Consider the following 19,663-nt stretch of genomic DNA (forward strand, 5'->3'; position numbering starts at 1 on the left):
GCGTAACGCCTGGAGTGCCATCGTTGTAGCAGGTGTTCCTTTTAGCCCACTCTGCTCCGTCAATACGCGCTCGTGCCGTGGCATCACAGCCACTGGAAACTCCGTCGAGGCGCCCTTTACGTTGTGTCGTAGTGAATAGCAATGGGAATTTAGGTGCAGTTTCGCTGCTACAGATGACAGACGCAAGGATTTTTCACTCAATCACCACCTCAATTGAGTATTTCAGCATAGCGTTACCGTTCTGTCGTTACTATTACCGCTTCTCCCAAGTGCACACGCGCAGTCGACGGCAGGTGGTATTACGACAGAAATGTAACGCATGCTACAACTACTCCATTATTTCAGGAAAAAATAAACACAAACATGGACAAAGAAACATAAAGGGTGTTTTTTTGGCTTAGCCAAATGAAAAACAAATCCCCTGTGGCAGATAGCACAATTCAAACCCTTGATCTAAATTACTCGATGAGGTGGCCATTACTTCTATGAGAAATCAAAATGCCTAATTTAATAATTAACATAATTACACTTATTAACATTTAATTAATTACATAAGGCACATATTTTAATCTTCTAATAGTAGCTAGTGAGCATGCAAAGCATATTCAGGTAGCCGTCGGCTTTCGCCCTGCGCCTCAGGCTTGCTTCTCTCTTGAGATGGGCATGAATTTGATCCAGGGGCCCTCGCGAGGCTCGCACACCATAGAGTAGAAGTGAAGATCGAGGTTCTCCTGAAACCAGTTGCAACGTCCATGTTAGCCTTGCTTATGCTGTGACGAAAGCCAGAATCAGCCATAGCATTTTGTGTCCATTAAAATTGTAGGGACAGTCAAATCGTCAGTACAGTGCGTGAAATCATTGAGAGCGCCCAGCTTTGTTTAGGGGGCGTGCAAACATGCAGAGCTTGCACAGTTGCAAGTGATTGAGAACTCGGAGCCGAAATAAGTGGCATCATCCAAAACCCAATGTCTAGGATGTGTTTTTGGCTCCCACAATCACTTCCACTGCGTGGAACCAGCAAAAGCATTGCGAGATCTGCATTTGTTATCCAGAGGGTGCCAGCATGGGGACACCATGGAGATTTACCATGGACCATAGAGATTTACAAAAATGTGAAGAAATTAGAAGGGAAAATTTGTACGATAGCACAGGAAAGTGACTAGCGATTTGAGCATCGAGCTGGTTGCCTAAGGACAAAAACATATTGGAGCCAATATTCGCAACTAGATGAGGCATGTAGATGCTGCTGCGAAAATCTGGAGACTGATACTCAGCACATCCTAATGGAATGTGAAGAGATTCACCCAGTGAAACCCAGTCACCCAGTGTTTTAAAGACTGTGGTTTGGGAAGGGGAGGTGGGACGCTTGTGTAAGGTAAAGTAACTCTCACCTCAACAGTACCATACAGGGTAAAGTAGGAGAAAGACACGAGGGGAGTGGTAAAAGAATTAAGGCGCACTCACTGTGCCCAAGTTGTGCTCACCTTCTGTGAATTTCCGGGCTCCAGGCGGAAGCATTCCACGATGCGGCCCACGGTGTAGATGATCTCGACGAGTGCCAACCTCTTGCCAATGCAGTTGCGGGGACCCTGACCGAATGGCTGGTATGCCATGCCATGCTGCTGGGCAACATTCTCTGGCAGGAATCTGCGCAGGAACATGGTCGCGCGATTTGATTGGACAGCTTGAAGCGATTAGGTTTTATTAGATCATGCGAGCTGCTTGTTGAGCCTTTCCGTGTCTCTCTGAATGAGTGCCGATACATGCGCAATAGCGTGCACTGACGTCGAGCAGGGCTTCTAAGATCCAGTGAGAGTGTATATGGTGCTGCTTCTATAATGAATCCACCTATGCAGTTTGATATCGCAAGAAGGGCCTGTAGCACTACAGGGGCTCTACTCTAGCCATTCTGCCATTTTCTTCGAGGCGTGACGTAGACGCAGTGCATGGGGCACTGATGCCTAGTTTTGCTTTCATAACGTGATACATACTTGACTTTTTGCCTAAGAAACTGGAATGAAAGCACTGAACCTAACGTTCTTGTTAAAGCAAAACAGTTTTCCTCCTCAGTAAAAGTAAAGCAGCTAGCTAGAAGCATAAAATTATTCCATCGAAAACGCTTCTCGCTTCCTTCGTCTGCTGCGTACAAGCCAAGGAGGTTAAAGAAAAACTGCTGGAGTAGAAACTATGTCCCGAAGCTAAAGCCGCAAAGGAGGGGCACGATAGAACTATAGATCAACGATAAAAATGACGAAAAAGCACTTTTCGCACACTTCCCATGAGTTAATCAACCTCCTTAGTTAATCATTGCTTACTTTACCAGACTGATACTTATCTATGTGTATCTCTGTATTACTGGTTTTAGTGTATAGAAATAGAAATATAGAATATAGAAATGTAAGCAGTTGTGCGGAGTTGATGACATCTACAGCTATTCTTCTCCGCCTTCTGTACCATTAGTTTCTGAACCTCTCGTTCTACTGTTTCCTGTGTGGCAACATTAGAGTGAAAAATAAGTTGCGTGGTTCTTATTGTCCCCGCTATTCTTTTGCACTGAAACTGCTATCATGAATCAAATAAAACTGGCCTGAGCTTACGAGCCTCCTATTCTTTATCGCTCTCCCATTATCACCTTTTCCACTAAATCATTTTGGCATTTCGTTCCACTTATTCATACTTTATTCTTGTGCTATGTATGAAAAGCGCTCCATTCGTATCTCTTTGCATCCTGTCTTTTCATACACTACGCAAGGAGATAGTATGAACAGCCACCAACTTGCTCTTCTATCACTCTTTTGGCACTCATTCATGTTTTCAACTGTTTTCAATCACCAGAATTCTTTTACAGTAAACGAGTGCTGCAGGATGAAGCATGTTTTTTTTAAATCTACAGGGTGTCTTTTTTTTTTTGCTTTGGCTGCAGCAAGTGTTTAAAAATTACCTGCGGCAGATAGCTCAATTCTAACCCTAGATCTAAATTACTCGATGAGGCAGCCATTACTTCTACAAGAAATATAAAATGCTTAATTGAATAAGTCACATAATTATGCTAATTAAATTTTGAATCAATTAGGTTACAGCACATAGTTCAATCTTCTAATTATAGCCAGTAAGTTCACAAGGCATATCTAATTGGAATGAATTCTCAGGACTGCACCAGTTTCGAGATATTAATTTTCAGTGTGTCCGACGAGATCCTTTGATGTTCCATTTACTTTTTAAAAGAAATACTGTTCTGTGCATTGAAGCACACAAGTAACTGGAACACCACTGCATTTCATCAAGACACACTAAAAATGAATATCTCGGCACTGGTGCAGACCTAAGAATTCATTCTAAGTGCATACGCCTTGCGAACTCACAAGCTACAATTTGTAAATTTATATATGTGCTGTAAAATAATTATAAAGTTAATTAGTGTACTTATGTTAATCATTTAATTAGGTATTTTTCTTGTAGCAGTAATGACCGCCTCACACAGTATATTAGATCAAAGATTAGAATTGTGCTATCTGCCACAGGAAATATATAAAAATTTGGTGTAGCTCAAAAAAAAAGAAAGGACACCCTATGTAGCCTCCTCATTTGCTGTCTTGCTGTCGACGACAAAGAAACGTGGCTATAATCCTCAGAAAAAAGTGAAATAATATAGAAAGATAAAGAAACGATAAACATCGCTGATGCAAAACAACAAAGTGTGCAAATGCAGACGCATCGCATGCGTCAACCTGAATTTTTTGTCATTGGTAAAGAAAGAGAGAGAGACGAAGCTCTTAATTGAAATGCAGAGAATTGTGCCGGCATGTGTAAAGTCACCTGCATGCTACTCTGCATGGGGGTGGGGATGAGGGTTGAAAGGCCCTAAGAGAGAGAGAGGGCGAAAAAAAGAAGAAAAATATTTAACAAAGACCATGGACTTGGGTATTTACATATGTTTGCTATGTTGCATTCAAATGGAAGGCTATGTGAAAATAAAGTTTGGTCATTCTAATGTGTGCTTGCATTATTTTCCAAAGCTTGCCAAGCAAGTCGGTATCCTGAGGATAAGCAAACAACAAGCTTAAAGCCTGCCGCTGCTTAGAAGGACAAGGCGTAGGACCTAATGTGCTTCTTAGCATTAGTAGTGCCTGCCTAAATTTGTCCATTTCGTTTTCAAAAAAGGTCCTTTCATTTATATGAGCTGGACATTCTAACAAGCTATGCTCTACCATTTCTATGGCATCGTTTATTTGTAAAAGCTGTTAGACGCATACTGTCATTGAGGCACTTGTTTGAAAGAGAAATTGAGCAAGAACTATCGAGGCACACACACCATGCATATAGCACCCATTATGGAACTACTCTGGTGTTAACCTTCCCAAGCCTCTTATGAAGTTTTACCAACATATAGAAACACATTCCTTCTATACTTCAGCAATATCACGCTTATTATATTGATGCGTGCTCTATCCAGAAATGAAGAAGACGAGGAGGATAGTGCTTTAACGGACTTCGTGTAGTGGGGCTGGGGAAATGCAGAGACAAAGAAGACGCTTTTGTTCTGGTGGTTTTGCAACAAGCTGTTCCGCCGTCTTGCTCAATGTGTTGTTGTCTCTTGTCACACGTTGAACTGCGACAATATATAGCATCCGTCCAGTGCACGGTTAAAGGCACAGTTAGAGTGACAGGTAAATTTGAGGGGCACTGACCACCGCTGTTCATCCGATGTGCAAGTCACCATCATGTAAAGACAGGCTGCTTATTCGGTAAACAATTGTGCATTTTGCAATCAATAAGAGCAGACTACTACTTTTGTACTTCTTTGTAGTTCATCACCTCGAACAATATTTGCCGTGTAACTTTTGAAAACTTGACTACATCTTGTCTTCCGAAAAAATTCACAGTGTTAAAGTTTACCGAAGGTACTTTCTTGCTTGCTTGGTATGTAACGGTACGCTCTGTATGCTGTCTTGGAAGGTGCCATTAAAAAGTTGCATAGGAAGGTTGAATGTCAAAGCATGCTTGGGCATCCTTGCGAAGATATTGGCAGCCAGAAGAAGCGTGCCAAAACACCACTTCCATTTCTTGCTCAAAAGAGTGACGCACCCATTCGACTCTTCATTTTTACTGTGACAATGGTCATTGAAAAATGGGCCATGAGACATGGTGCAAACACATCATTCAATTGTTGCAGTCTTGCCACTTTTGTGGATTGCAAAACAGTGGGAATGCGACAAAAAGTGTTGCAAAAGTCGTATGGTAAATATTACTATTGTTGAAAAGTTCCAAATAAAAAAATATCATAGGCCTGTGCGGTACATGCAGCACAGTCACAACGTAAGCTGGAGGAACGGCTCCATAGGAGCTTTATTTTTGGCCCCACACACTACAGGTTCTTTGCAGCGAAGTCTTTTCGCGTCGTTTTCACAAGAAGGATTTGAACTGTCAGCCTGGTGTTGACGGCAAGCTCTGGCGTGTGCTGTGGCTTGTCCTGCTCTCTGCACAGCGGTCTGCTGAGCCCGATGTTGAGTTGTAGCATATGCGCATAGCCGTATAATTAGCTTTTTTTGGCACCTTGCGAGGGGGCGCCAAAACGTGTACCGAAGAGTAAACACAGGTATCCAGTGTTAGATATGGAGCTGTTTCCTGAGCCTACTTCAAATTCCCCAGACCACTTCGAATCGCGCCACTTCTAAGTAAGGGATGCAGAAACACGGATGACACATTCCAGAGGATCGCTCGAGCCAACAAGTTCACGTGCCAACAAGTTCGTACGCCGCGGTAGCTATTCAATGCTTGAGTTTTCCAGAAAACGAAGGGATCGCCCGGCATTGTTGCAAGGAAAGTGGGTCCCGAAACAAGACGGCTGTGATGTACCGGGAAGGCCTGGCAGCGTCGCACCGGTCGCCTTTGAAGAAGGCATTTCCACCACAGCGGGGCCGTACCACCGGGAGCAGGTGGGCCCTCGGACAATGGAGCCCAATCATCCCCCCTTCGCCGCCTTTGAAGAGAGCATTGCACCACAGCAAGGCAAGACCGCGGGGAGCCGCCGGGTGTGACCTCACCGCACGGGTGCCTACCATTGGCCGAAGGTGGCGTCATCGGAGCGGACTCTCCCATTGGCCGAACATGACGCGACTTCCAGTGCTCGAAGGGTTTAAAAGAAGCATTTCAGAGAGACCAGAGCATTCCCTGATTGAACTCTCTCGAACTTCTTGCCGCGGGCCGCAGCGTCCGAGTTGCTGCCGGCCCGTAATGACTGTACTACTGTTACTTGACTCTCACCTCTCTGTATATAATGTAAAATAAACCCTCCCAAGTTTGTTTTTCATCCCGAAGTCCGTCCTTCAACCCCTACACCAGACAACACGGAGCCCCCCCTCGCAAGGTCCCTTGACCTGTGGCATGGTACGTTGCTATTGATGATGATGATAATGATGGTTTATTGGAATCCCCTTCAAAACGGGGTAGTGACAAATAGCCACCTACCCTGCTAGAGTTAACCAGGTCCAGCTATGTCCAGCATGCAACTGCTATATGACATGCCACCTGGTGTAATATGCGACTGCAATGCAAAGGGCGCACATACAGATGCTACGCAGCGCGCTACTCACATCGCAAGGTAAGTGGCACGATACGATGGTAAAAATTATTTATTGGCATCCCCTTTGAAACACGGCAGTGACGTCACGAAGCCAGCTTGATTTAATCAGGTACATATTTTCTAGCATTCTTATATACATCTCGTTAAACTTTTCTTCCCTAAACCTTCTTAACTACCTTGTACTGCTACCTGTGCATCTGCTACACGGCATTCTACTTGGTGTAATAATATGCAACTGTAATGCAAAATGTGCAGGCATTGACACCATGTGGCGTGCGTGGGACATTGCGCGTCTCCTTGCGCATAAGTACATGTTTATAGGGCATTTTTCTGCAGAATGCTAGCAAGTGCTGGTGTGGCTCAGTGGTAGAGTAGCTGACTCCCACGCAGTGGGCCTGGGTTCAATCCTGGTGAGAAATGGGTACTTTTTTCCTCATTCCTGGTGACAGCTGTTACAGACACCGGTGGCAGCAGTGGACACCATCACCAACCAAAACGGCTATTGGAATCAGCCGATAACAGCTTACGCTGTAATAAATAAATGAAGGAAGGAAACGTGGAGCAACCTGTACTTATAGCAAAAGGTGCGGGACTAGTGTTTGCAGAGTGGATGCACATAGATAGTAAATGAAGAGTAAATAGATTGGAACCTGTGTAATTACTTGGCATACTGTGAAGCAGTTACAGCTACAGGGTCCAATACCGCTGTGCAAGGTCACATTCTTCTTATTCATATCCCTTTTCGAAGCTCCTTCTGTTTGGCCTGTTACTACTTTTTCCTTTTGCACTACTATATAGCTTTGCTAAAAATAATCGACTCTACCTGAAGTTGATCTATGCTAATCCTGTGTAGTTCTTATCTATCGTAAATACTCGGAAATAGGTCGAACACGAATATAAGTTGACCTCTGTATATTGAATTCACCGAGAAATAAAAAGAAATAACTCGGATATATAGGTAAACCTATCTCCTTTTAGAAAAACCTAACACTTTGTACATGACGCACCTATCTCTACAGCGAGATAGGCTACTGAATCTTCCTAGTCGGTGCCACAAGCTGCATCTTTGTATAAACTGCCAGAGAAGTTGTCCTCGTCGGATGCTTTGCAGGATTCCTCGGCACCACAATCAACGTCGTCCACAGTGCTGTCAAGCGCATTGGGTATGCAGCATTTTTTTAAGCGTCTGGATAATCTCCAGACTGGCTATACGGTGGATGTGACGGAGGAACTTTGTTACCTCGGTACTTTGGCTAGCTTTGTTCACGAATATAAGATTATTTGGTCATGAATGTAGGTTGATAGCTCCTTTTGGGCAACATTCTCGAGGGGACAAAAAGGACTGATCTTTAAATACTTAAGTTTCCTGTTTTGCTATGTTCGACTGCAGTCCTATAGCACACGGCAACAGCAAGCTCGTGCAGTAATTTCCAAGCCAAGTCCCTGCTTATGAATTAATAATTTTGTATCTTTCGTCCCCATGAACACGGACCCAAATGTCCTTGCTGCAGTGCTAATGAACATCTATTTGTTCATGGAGCCGTTTTACAACACAACAAGAAAGAAAGTGAACGGGTAAAACTCCGCTGCACTGCAAAGCTCAGGTGAAAGCTAGCGGCTTCTGCGCTGCATACCTGTCGGGATCGAAGCGCTCTGGTTCTGTCCAAGCCTTGGGGTCCTTCTGCACCACCATGGTTGGAGACATGATGCTTAGGCCGGCGCGGTACTTCACGCCTTTGTACTCGAAGTCTTCTCGCGCAGACCGAGTCACGAACCTGCGGCGAGTTGCACAATGATAAACCAAGCACTGATCGCAGGCACCTGCAAAGTGGCACCATAAGTGTGTTATACGCACGCAACGACCACAGGGAAGAGACGCAATGTCTCGTCCACTACGCACGACAGGTACTTGAGGCCTTGCGTCACCGCCGTGTAGTCCAGGGTGCCCTGCATAAACATGACAGTGAGCACCTCTTTTTTTTTTTCTTTATTTTTTTATTTATTCATTTACTTTTTTTTTTGAAGGGCTCCATGTCGGCTTAGACTAAATGGTAATATTGGATTGCGGAAACAACAAGTCTACAATGTAACCATACATATGAACCGCAAACACGTGTCTAGACTAAAAGAAGGAGGGAAAATTGGGAGGACTCTTAAGCTTCACCCTTAAGAGTGGAATGCGATAGCATTCAAAGATCCCTGACTGCTGCTCACGCTTCTCGGTAACTTCAGCTTATGTAACCGTAATGTCTACCGGGAAATGCTGCCAGTGAGTGCTATGCACAAAGGCAAGCTTTCTGGTAGAAGCACGGCTTCTTACATGGGCTGATCCTGGAAGTAGTGCACAGCCGTGTCAAAAAATTACATCATTTTCAGGTTTCTCTTATTGCTTCAGGCTTTTAATGTTTAAGTCTGATAAGATTTAAAATAAGAGGCATGCGCTGTTAGTGTTTTGTTTCATTGCTTTTGTTTGTGGGTTGTCATTCTCTAAATTCTGAGGAATAACTTTGTCAAGAATGGAAGACAAGGTATGATCAACTTTAATGATAGAATGGTGTGGCAATATAAACCACATATACCGCATGTCATATAGCAAGGCGTGGCATATACATATACCTAAATATATACGGCATTTTTTGCTCACAGATAACTGTGCCGATGCGGACACCGACACTGAATTTTCTGCAACATGGGGCCCTTAACGTTCTCGCATTAAAACGAGAAAGAAACAAAGGGCGTTGCTTCATACTTCCATGTTTTTCATTTAGAGTATTTATGTATGTTTTTACCCACGGCGCCTACATGGCATCACAATGGGAAAGAATACAAGAAATACAACATAGTAGCCGACATAAGTAGCACAATAAATATCAGCTACGTCGCATGTAAAAATTGTGGAATGGAATAAATAAATAAGAAAGAAAAGAAAAGTAGCAGCAGGAAGCTCGGAGAAACGACGTTGGGAATGCGGCAACAAAAATCAAGGTAACCCTGGCTACCTCTTACACACACATACACAAAACAAAATAATGATGAAAACATCCGAATACATGAATCGAAAGGCCCCGCATTCACGCATACAAACCCCCCAAAAAGAAAGATGAAAACAATGTCGCATATTTCAATGGCACGGAGGACAGCTTTACAGGTGTACATCAACATAAAGCCATGTAGAACACTAGCCATCACAGCATATTTTGTGTCAATATGTTTCCTGCATTTTCAAAGCAAATAAATATGTGTCATGGCATCAATTGCCACAATGGCTACAAGACAGTCAACTTCACTGACAGGTTGTTTTCGGAAAGGAAGTGCTACTGAATGCAGCAGTCCTACATTTATGTTCCTTTACCTTTATACAATGGCCAAAATGTGTGGACAGATAGTGGGGCAAAAAAAGATCAGATTCACACGAAATATCGATGTCTGAGTAACAAATCTGATGCCATAGCTTTTCTCAGGTGGAATGCATATTATTCCTGAGAGTTAACTTGGCACAATGTTCATAAAACAGAATAATGACGAACAGGTCGGTTGTGGCCACGATGTCCGATTCTAACTGCAATTGTTGTTTGCGTGATTCAAAGCGCTTTTTTTCGATTGAGCAGTTACGGCAGCTTTTCCAAGTAAGTGAAACATGCAGTGAACGTCTCAATGGGAGAAGCAGCGGGGAGTGCAAATGCTCCTACAGACTTTTCCATATCATTACGCTGAAAGGAGACTGTTCAATGCATGCCTGTGAGTGCATAGATGAAGCAATAATTATTTCTCCAGAAAACGTCAGGCTTCTTCGTGACTGAACTGATGGCCTGTGTCGTTACCATGTATAACGGAGGTGTAGAAAAAAAAAAGTGCCCCCCCCCCCCCCCCCTTCATGGCGTCACCCCGAAAAAAAAAAAAATAATAATCTTGGCTACGGAACCAATATATAGTCTCCTCAGACCCAACGAAATGCTAGCACAACACTACCCTTTATAGTCAGCTCAGATTGTCAGCTGGTCTCTTACGAATTGGAAAAAGCTAATTGCTTGATCACATGGGCACGAGTGCATGCTTAAACCAGATGCTGCATTACGTAACTGGAGGCCATTTCTCTATTTTGTTCATACACGAATGTCTTTTGGTTGCCTGAACACATAGAGAGAGGTTTAACGTCACCTGTCAATTTGTTGCTTCCACTTTTTATCCTGTAGATGTGCCATATCTGGTGTCATTTGAAAGTGCACAACACATTCATGTTTATGCTTTGTGCATTTCTTTGCATGCTCTTGCTGACGAGTATACAGATGGATCATGTGGTTACCCATAATTTGGTTAAATCAGTGCACTGAAGGAGCACGGGCATGTAGAAAATAAGGATAGACACAGAGGGTTGGCGTATGCTTTAACTAAATTTATTTGGAACCATATATGACATTTGAGGGTGCCTAAACCATACTTAAGAAAAATGAAAGCACTGGTGCCATAGGACTTTCTTTTGTGAGCAGTTGCTATTTTCCTCCACAAATGACAAACCGGTTTCAACGGCGCAGCCATACCAGCTGCTCCAAACATTAATTTCTTTATTGCACAATTTAAGCAATTTAATTCCTCGTTTGCTGTCACAAAGGGAAGAAAGAAAAGGAAATAACAAGGAAAAATTGCCTAAAATATGAAATGCCTTGTTTTGCTCAAATTGTTGCAATTATCTTTCTATTATAATTATTATTATTATTATTATTGTTGTTCTTGCTGTTGACCTGCACTTTACATGTTTAAGTGCTAACATGGATGACGAAATCATCACCCCTCAGGGCACATCAGCAGCTATAGATCAATTTCCAATTTCCTCTTCACCAAGTCCTGACGGCATATGCCAAAAACTTCTAAAACTCAGCCTTCCATATGCCACATTTAAGCCACTTTGTTCCAGCAGTCTATCGACTCAGGGCATATGCCAAGGGACTGAAAAATCTCTCACATTATTCCTGAACTAAAATCCGATGACCCCTCAATAGCTCCGAATTACAGACTGTAGGGAAGAGAGACGCTAGTGGGTTCAGCGTTACTGGCTCTAAACGGTAGTGGGTCAAGCGCTCCTGCTCAGCAACGGCTCTCGTGCTTGGAAGCTGTGACTGCCCTGCCCGTCGACGTTGCGCTGCTCCGAGCTCTGCCTAATAAACACCTTTAGAATTGGTGGAGGTGCTGGGTACCCTCAGACGATCATCCTGGAACTCCGGTCTCGTACCCTACCATCTACCATGCCTCAAGACGCGTCCCAGCAAACGCCTCCTCCTGCACCCACTGCGTGTCCCGGGGTGCCTCGTCATCCGACCCTCCTACCTACACTGGAGCGGACGACACTAACGTGGACGAATGGCTCACGGCGTACGACAGGGTAGGCGACCATAACAAGTGGGACGAAGCGGCCAAACTGAGCCATGTTCTGTTCTACCTCGCTGAAGTTGCCAGCCTGTGGTATAACAACCATCAAGCAGAGTTCCAGACATGGTCGGAATTTAAGACTTCCCTCGCCGATGTATTTGGTCGCCCTGCTGTTCGCAAGCTGCGTGCCGAGCAACGTTTGCGAGAACGAGCTCAACAGTCAGGCGAAACGTTCACCAGCTATATCGAAGATGTCCTGGACCTATGCAGGAAAGTCGATTCGACCATGGCGGAGTCTGATCGAATCCGAAACATCCTGAAGGGCATAGAAGACGACGCCTTTAACATGTTGCTGGCCAAAAGTCCATGCTCTGTGGCTGAAATTGTCACACTGTGTCAGAGCTATGAAGAACTCCGCAGGCAGGGGTCACTGACCCGTCGATCTCTACCGCGTGACGAACACCTCGCTGGTTTGGCTGCCATGTCCAACCAGGCAGCGTTGCTCGCAGAAATGAAGGCTTTTGTCTGCGAGGAAGTTGCCCGGCAACTCTCGTTGATGGATTTTGCACAGCCGCAGTCGGTACACGCGCCTACGCCAAGTTTTGCGCCTCCGCTTCGTCCCGTCATAGCGCAAGAACTGCACGAGGTTTTGCCTGAGCACCACCAGAGTGTTCCTGCGGCTGCGCCTCACAGCTACGCCGAAGTCATGGCCAGGCCCCAACAGATCCCGACAGCTGTGCCACTCAGCTACGCGGAAGTCGTCACCCAGCCTCAACAACTCCCTCAACGGGGACCTCTCACGTACGCCGAAGTCCTCGCTATGCCCCGACAACAGCCTGCTATGCAATCAATTCACCAGCTGCCACGTCCAACGCGTCCTTCCACATGGATGGGACCTGCCGCAACGACTCGGTGGCGTACAGCGGACAATCGACCGATATGTTTTGCGTGCGGCTGCGCAGGCCACGTCGCACGCTACTGTAGTCGCGTGCAGTCGCCTAGCGCTACACCATATGGGCCAAGTTCTATGGCGGGTTCTCCGCGCCCTTATTACAACGACGAACCTCGGGCTGCGTCACCACCATTCCGCCGGTCCGCCAACATCCGCCGCTCAACTTCTCCACGCCGACGCTCCCCATCACCGATGCGGCCTCGGCCCGAAGCTCGGGATGAGGAAAACTAATCGTCGCAGTCCATGAGGCAAGGGCTGCGACCCCATCGAAACGCGGAAGTCCTCAACGTAGCCCGACCAATGCGATAGACGTGTTAGTTGACGGTGTGCGCACATATGCCCTCGTGGATACCGGAGCCGCTGTATCAGTTATGGACGCAAAGCTTTGTCGCTTCCTTCGAAAGGTTACGACGCCCATTGCTGGACTCGCCCTCCGAACAGCAGGCGCACAGCGTATTCACCCGATTGCGGCGTGCACCGCTCGTGTTCTCATCGAGGACGTTGTATACGCCGTCGAATTTATTGTGATTTCCTCGTGCTCCCACGAAGTTATCCTGGGGTGGGACTTTCTCGCCCGCCACGATGCCGTCATTCATTGCGCACGGGCCGAACTAGAACTGTCGCCGATCTCAGATATGACGCTTGCCGATAATGCTTCTTTTGCGAACAAACTACTCGTCAGGCACGAGACAAACGTTCCTGCCAACTCGTCAGTGATTGTATCAATGCAGTGCAGCAGCCTCTATGACGCCATCGCACTACTTTCTCCGTCGGGCCACTTTTATACTCGAAAAGGTCTGCTGCTGCCTTTTGCGACTGTGAACGTCAAACAGGGCTCCACAGCTATTTTTGTCTGTAACCCCTTCCCATACCCTGTGATGCTGCTTCAAGGCGAATGTCTTGGCCACGTGGAAGTGATCGACGCCGTACAAATTACGGATGTTCCCGAAGACACGTCCTGCGCCAGTTACAACACGCTCGGTTCTCTCTCTACGTCGGACCCTTTGCCCACAGGTGTGTTCGATTCATCTATTGCCGATGGCCTCACCCCACCTCAGCGTTCGCAGCTTCTGCGCATCTTAGAAGAATTTCGTTCTTCTTTTGATGTCGGGCAACCTTCCCTTGGCCGGGCGTCTGCTGTCACGCACCATATTGACACTGGCTCCCAACCGCCACTGCGGCAACGACCATATCGCGTCTCTGCCACAGAACGTCGTGTGATTAATGAGCAAGTGGACGATATGCTTCGCCGCGAAGTGATCCGACCCTCGAACAGTCCATGGGCATCCCCTGTCGTCCTTGTTACGAAAAAAGACGGCTCGGTACGGTTCTGTGTAGACTATCGGCGCCTGAACAAGATCACTCGCAAAGATGTATACCCGCTGCCGCGAATCGATGACGCCATCGATAGCCTACACGGAGCAGAATTCTTTTCATCTCTAGATTTACGCTCCGGCTATTGGCAAGTACCCATGGCTGACGTCGATAGGCCGAAGACAGCCTTTGTCACACCCGATGGCTTATACGAATTTAACGTCATGCCGTTTGGACTTTGTAATGCGCCAGCAACCTTTGAACGCATGATGGACACAGTTCTCCGCGGTTTGAAGTCGCACACGTGCTTATGTTATCTCGACGACGTTGTTGTTTTTGCCTCTGACTTCACCACGCACCTTCAACGCCTACGTCGTGTGTTGACGTGCTTAGCAAATGCTGGCCTCCAACTGAACCTAAAGAAGTGCCGATTTGCAGCGCGGCAGCTCACGATACTAGGTTACGTCGTCTCGAAGGATGGAATCCTCCCCGATCCAGACAAACTTCGTGCCGTAGCTGAATTTCCTAAACCGACGTCCGTCAAAGAACTGCGCAGTTTTGTAGGTTTGTGTTCCTACTTCAGGCGCTTCATTCGCAATTTCGCCGCCGTCATATCGCCCCTGACGAAGCTCCTTGGCAGCAACGGACCTCTCCATTCCTGGTCGTCCTAGTGCGACGAGGCGTTCACTAAGCTCCGTCGTTTGCTGACGTCTCCTCTTCGCGCCACTACGACCCAACGGCACCTATTGAGGTACACACAGATGCCAGCGGTGTTGGCCTCAGCGCTGTCCTAGCGCAGCGCAATGAAGGGTTTCCTGAATATGTTGTGGCATATGCAAGCCGTATGCTTACTAAAGCCGAGACCAATTACACCGTCACGGAAAAAGAATGCCTGGCGATCATCTGGGCGCTTACCAAGTTCCGGCCCTATTTGTATGGTCTACAATTTGATGTCGTCACGGACCACCATGCACTATGCTGGCTGTCGTCATTGAAGAATCCCTCAGGCCGTCTCGCCCACTGGGCGCTTCGCTTACAGGATTACGACATCCGCGTACTGTACCGCAACGGACGCCAGCACGCTGATGCTGACGCCCTCTCACGTTCTCCCTTGCCAGTCGACAAACCCTGCTGCGCAATATCCCAGCTTGACGTTTCTTCCGTCGACATTGGGACCATCGCTTCTGAGCAGCGCAAGGACCCCTGGATTGCCTCCATCATAGACTGCCTTGCTGATCCGTCATCGCAGCTAACCACTCGTGCATTGCGCCGTCAAGCTCGCCATTTCGCCATTCGAGACGACCTGCTTCACCGACGCAATTACACCTCTGACGGCCGCCAGTGGTTATTAGTTGTACCTCGAAGCCTGCGTTCTGAAATCTGCGCATCGTTCCACTCTGATCCACAGTGTGCTCACTCGGTACTTTTCAAAACCTACCAGCGCCTCCGACGACGCTACTACTGGCGGGGAATGTACAACTACATTCAAAAGTTCGTTCGCTCATGCCCCGACTGCCAGCGCCGAAAATCTTCACCCCACCACTCGCCAGCTGGTCTGCAGCCTCTACCCTGCCCTACCCGGCCGTTCGGGCGCGTTGGCATTGATTTGTATGGGCCACTTCCCCTGACGTCGTCTGGTAACCGCTGGGCCATTGTGGCAGTAGATCACCTTACACGATACGCTGAAACCGCCGCTCTCCCAGCAGCTACAGCGCGCGATGTTGCATCATTCCTGCTTCGCCGATTCATCCTGCGGCATGGTCCACCTCAAGAACTGCTCAGCGATCGCGGATGCGTCTTCCTGTCGGAAGTAGTTGAAGCGATTCTCAAAGAGTGCCACGTTGTTCATCGTACGACTACGGCGTACCACCCTCAAATGAATGGCCTCACAGAACGCTTCAACCGTACGCTCGGCGACATGCTTTCAATGTATGTTGCCTCCGACCACACGAACTGGGACGCCGTTCTGCCATTCGTCACCTACGCGTATAATACCGCTACGCAGAGCACCACTGGATTTTCACCCTATTTCTTGCTGTATGGTCGACACCCTTCGCACACCATTGACACCATTCTGCTGTACCGGCCGGATGCATCCGAGTGCGTGCCTATATCTGCCACGGTCAGACATGCAGAAGAGTGTCGCGACCTCGCACGGGCCTTTACTTCCGATGATCAAGAGCGCCAGAGGAGCACTCGCGGTGACGCCACTGCCACGGTCACCTTCGATCCGGGAGCGCTCGTGTGGCTCTCAGTTCCTTTAACTGCCCCTGGCCTCTCATCAAAACTGGTCCCTAAGTATGAAGGCCCTTATCGTGTTCTCGAACGCGCATCTCCTGTGAACTATGTCATCGAACCAGTTGAGCCATCTTCAGACATGCGCCGCCGTGGACGAGACATTGTCCATGTCGACCGTTTAAAGCCTTACGACCCGCTCATCGTGACGAGCTGCTAGGTCGCCAGACGGCTCCCTTCTCGCTCCCGGGGGGTGATTGTAGCGAAGAGAGACGCTAGTGGGTTCAGCACTACTGGCTCTAAACGGTAGTGGGTCGAGCGCTCCTGCTCAGCAACGGCTCTCGTGCTTGGAAGCTGTGACTGCCCTGCCCGTGGACGTTGCGCTGCTCCGAGCTCTGCCTAATAAACACCTTTAGAAGACCTATTTCGCTAACGTCACTTGCAAACTTCTAGAGCATATCATATCATCCACAGTTATGAAATACCTAACGAAGCATGATTTTTTTCTTTCATAATCAGCATGGCCATGCTGATTATGAGCCATAGAGGGCACAAAGGAACGAAAGATAATGGAGAGAATCGAAAAACAGGACGACAGACTCGACCGTCTTGAGGCGACCAGCAAGGTAACCAACGAACGCCTCACTGCGCTCGCGCAAACACTTCAGCAGATGACAACGAACATACAGAGCACGATCCAGAACATGATGGCGCAGATGCAAGCACAGCTGCAGACGCAGATACAGGCACAAATACAAGATATGGAAGCACAGATCATCGCCAAACTGCAGCAATCATGGACGGGACAGCACGTACAGCAGCATCCACACCGCCAGAGAGAGACCTCTTGGTCTGGCACTGGAACTGCAACGGCTTTACCGGCAAGAGAGCGGTGCTGCAGCAACACTTGCAGCAACTAACGAGGAAACCAGACGTCATAATGATTCAAGAAACACACAGCGAAGAGACGCCATGACTACCGGGCTACCGGTCGCACGACAGCCCGCCGAGCAAAAGGGACACGTCCAAGGGCAAGGGCAGAGGGGTCTGCACCTTCGTTAGGAAAGGGATCACCTTCATGGAACACGAAATGATCGGCAGAAGCGCCATCGAACACTGCACGATGGAAGTAATCACGGGCAAGTGGAGGAAGGAGAGCACTTTCCTGGTGAACGTCTACAGCAATCCGTCCCACGGACAACAGAAATTCAAGGCACTATTCCACAAGGCGAGTTCAGTCGCGGGGAGCAATACGCTCGTAGTGTGCAGAGACTTTAACGCTCCAAGCCAAGACTGGGGCTACCACAGAACGACGGTCAAGGCGATAGAGCCGATGCAAGACGCCACCGACGTGGGACTGAACCTAATCACGGATCCGGCCTTTCCCACCAGGATCGGCACATCGGTTACGAGAGACACCACTCCGGACCTTACCTTCGTCAAAACCGACGGAGGATCGAGAGAAGCAAAATGGAGAAACACGGGCAAAGAGCTGGGCAGCGATCACTACATCGTGGAGGTTGTCGTACCGCTAGAAGGCCAAGGCAACAGCACTGCAGCATAAGGAAGCATCGCATTACGGACTGGGACGCCTTTCGAAAGGCGCTACCCGCGGTGCAACTGGACATTACGGACATCGAGCAATGGGCGGCCAACGTCGTTGAGACGACGGAAGGAGCCACCAAAGAGCTGGAGACGTACGAACGGATAGACAAGATGGACAGTCGGCTGGCCCACCTGATAGAAGCCAAGCAGTCTATAAAGGCGAGGTGGCAGAAGCGACGAACCAACCGAAGTCTAAGGAAGAAGATCGCCGAGCTCAACAGGCAGATCGAGGTCCACTGCAGGGTGCTATGCACCCAACAGTGGAGCGAGGCCTGCAACGAAGCCGACGGACAGATTCACAAGGGCAAGACGTAGAACATGCTGTGGCACCTCCTCGACGAAACCAAGACCAAGGGCCACCAACACAACAACCTGGCCAGGATCCTATACAAGGCAATCTGCGAACACGGGGAGGACGAGGTCAAGGGGCGCTTGGACGCCAAGTACCTACCGACCACCCCCATGGAAAGACACTCGGATTACCAAGGCAACGAGAAGGAGACGCTAGATCGAGACATCCAGACGTGGGAAGTCAGAGTTGCCCTGCAGGATCTCAATGGCAGGTCCGCCGCGGGTCCCGATCAAGTGACCAACAGAGCGCTCAAGAACCTCAACGAAGCAGCCATCAAAACGCTCACGAACTTCTACAACAAGTGCTGGCAAGAAGGAAGGCTGCCCAAGCAATGGAAAACAGCCAAGACGATCCTCATCTCCAAGCCTGGCAAGCCGCCCAACATAGAGAACCTCAGGCCGATCTCGCTCACTTCGTGCGTGGAAAAGGTCGTCGAGCACGTTCTCATGAACAGGTGGCAGCGTTACCTGGAAGAATCGGAGCTTTACCCAAATTCCATCATCGGGTTTCGGAAGAAGCTCGGGATGCAAGACGCCATGATCTTACTGAAGAACGAGATCATCGACGATACGACGGGCACCAAGGACAACAGAGCCATACTCGGGCTGGATTTGCAGAGCGCCTTCGATAAAGTGAGGCACTCGGCTATCCTGGCCCAAGTATCCAGACTAAACATGGACAGAAGGACATACCAGTACATCAAACACTTCCTGACGGAACGGACCACCGAAATCTGCGCGGGAGACCTGCAGCTCGAAGAGAAGAAGCTGGGCAGCGTCGGAACTCCGCAGGACTCGGTGATCTCCCCGCTACTCTTCAACCTCGTGATGATCGGGGTGGCCAACCGGCTAGAAAGAGTAGCGGGAGTCCGGCACACTATCTACGTCGACGACGTTACGCTATGGGTACCGGGACGAACAACGGACACATCGAGACAACGCTGCAAGAAGCGGTCAACGCCATCGAGGAGCAGCTGGGCGGGTCTGGACTCGTTTGCTCTCCGGCCAAGTCATAACTGCTGGTGAATCCACCGACAGGAGCGGGCAGGAAAAGAAAGAATATGGAAGTCAAGTATGAGCGTCCCAAGATCACGGTCAAGACAGCGGGAATACAAGTAATACCGGAGGTCGAGAAGACTCGAGTGCTCGGGCTGCTCATCCAGCGAAACCGATGTCGACGGTGAAACGGTCAACAAGCTCGCGGGCAAAGCGGCCGCGGCAATGAGACTCATCAAGAGGGTGTCCAACGGAAGAGCGGG

The 19,663-nt window shown here is 48.2% G+C and overlaps 1 protein-coding gene across 1 annotated transcript in view; it reads right to left on the reverse strand.

Moving 5' to 3' along the window:
* Positions 1-366: 366 nt before the first annotated feature.
* Positions 367-19,663, reverse strand: part of LOC126531785 (cytochrome P450 3A43-like) — a 101,029-nt gene continuing 81,732 nt past the window's right edge. The window contains exons 11-14 of the mRNA XM_050179512.3: positions 8,439-8,530; positions 8,218-8,358; positions 1,485-1,647; positions 367-731 (exon numbers count right to left, since the gene is read on the reverse strand). Coding sequence (XP_050035469.1) covers positions 636-731; positions 1,485-1,647; positions 8,218-8,358; positions 8,439-8,530 — 492 coding nt within the window. The 3' untranslated portion in view covers positions 367-635. The remainder of the gene's footprint in view (positions 732-1,484; positions 1,648-8,217; positions 8,359-8,438; positions 8,531-19,663) is intronic.

The sequence above is a fragment of the Dermacentor andersoni genome, chromosome 5 (genome assembly GCF_023375885.2).
Source record: "Dermacentor andersoni chromosome 5, qqDerAnde1_hic_scaffold, whole genome shotgun sequence".
NCBI lineage: Eukaryota > Metazoa > Arthropoda > Arachnida > Ixodida > Ixodidae > Dermacentor > Dermacentor andersoni.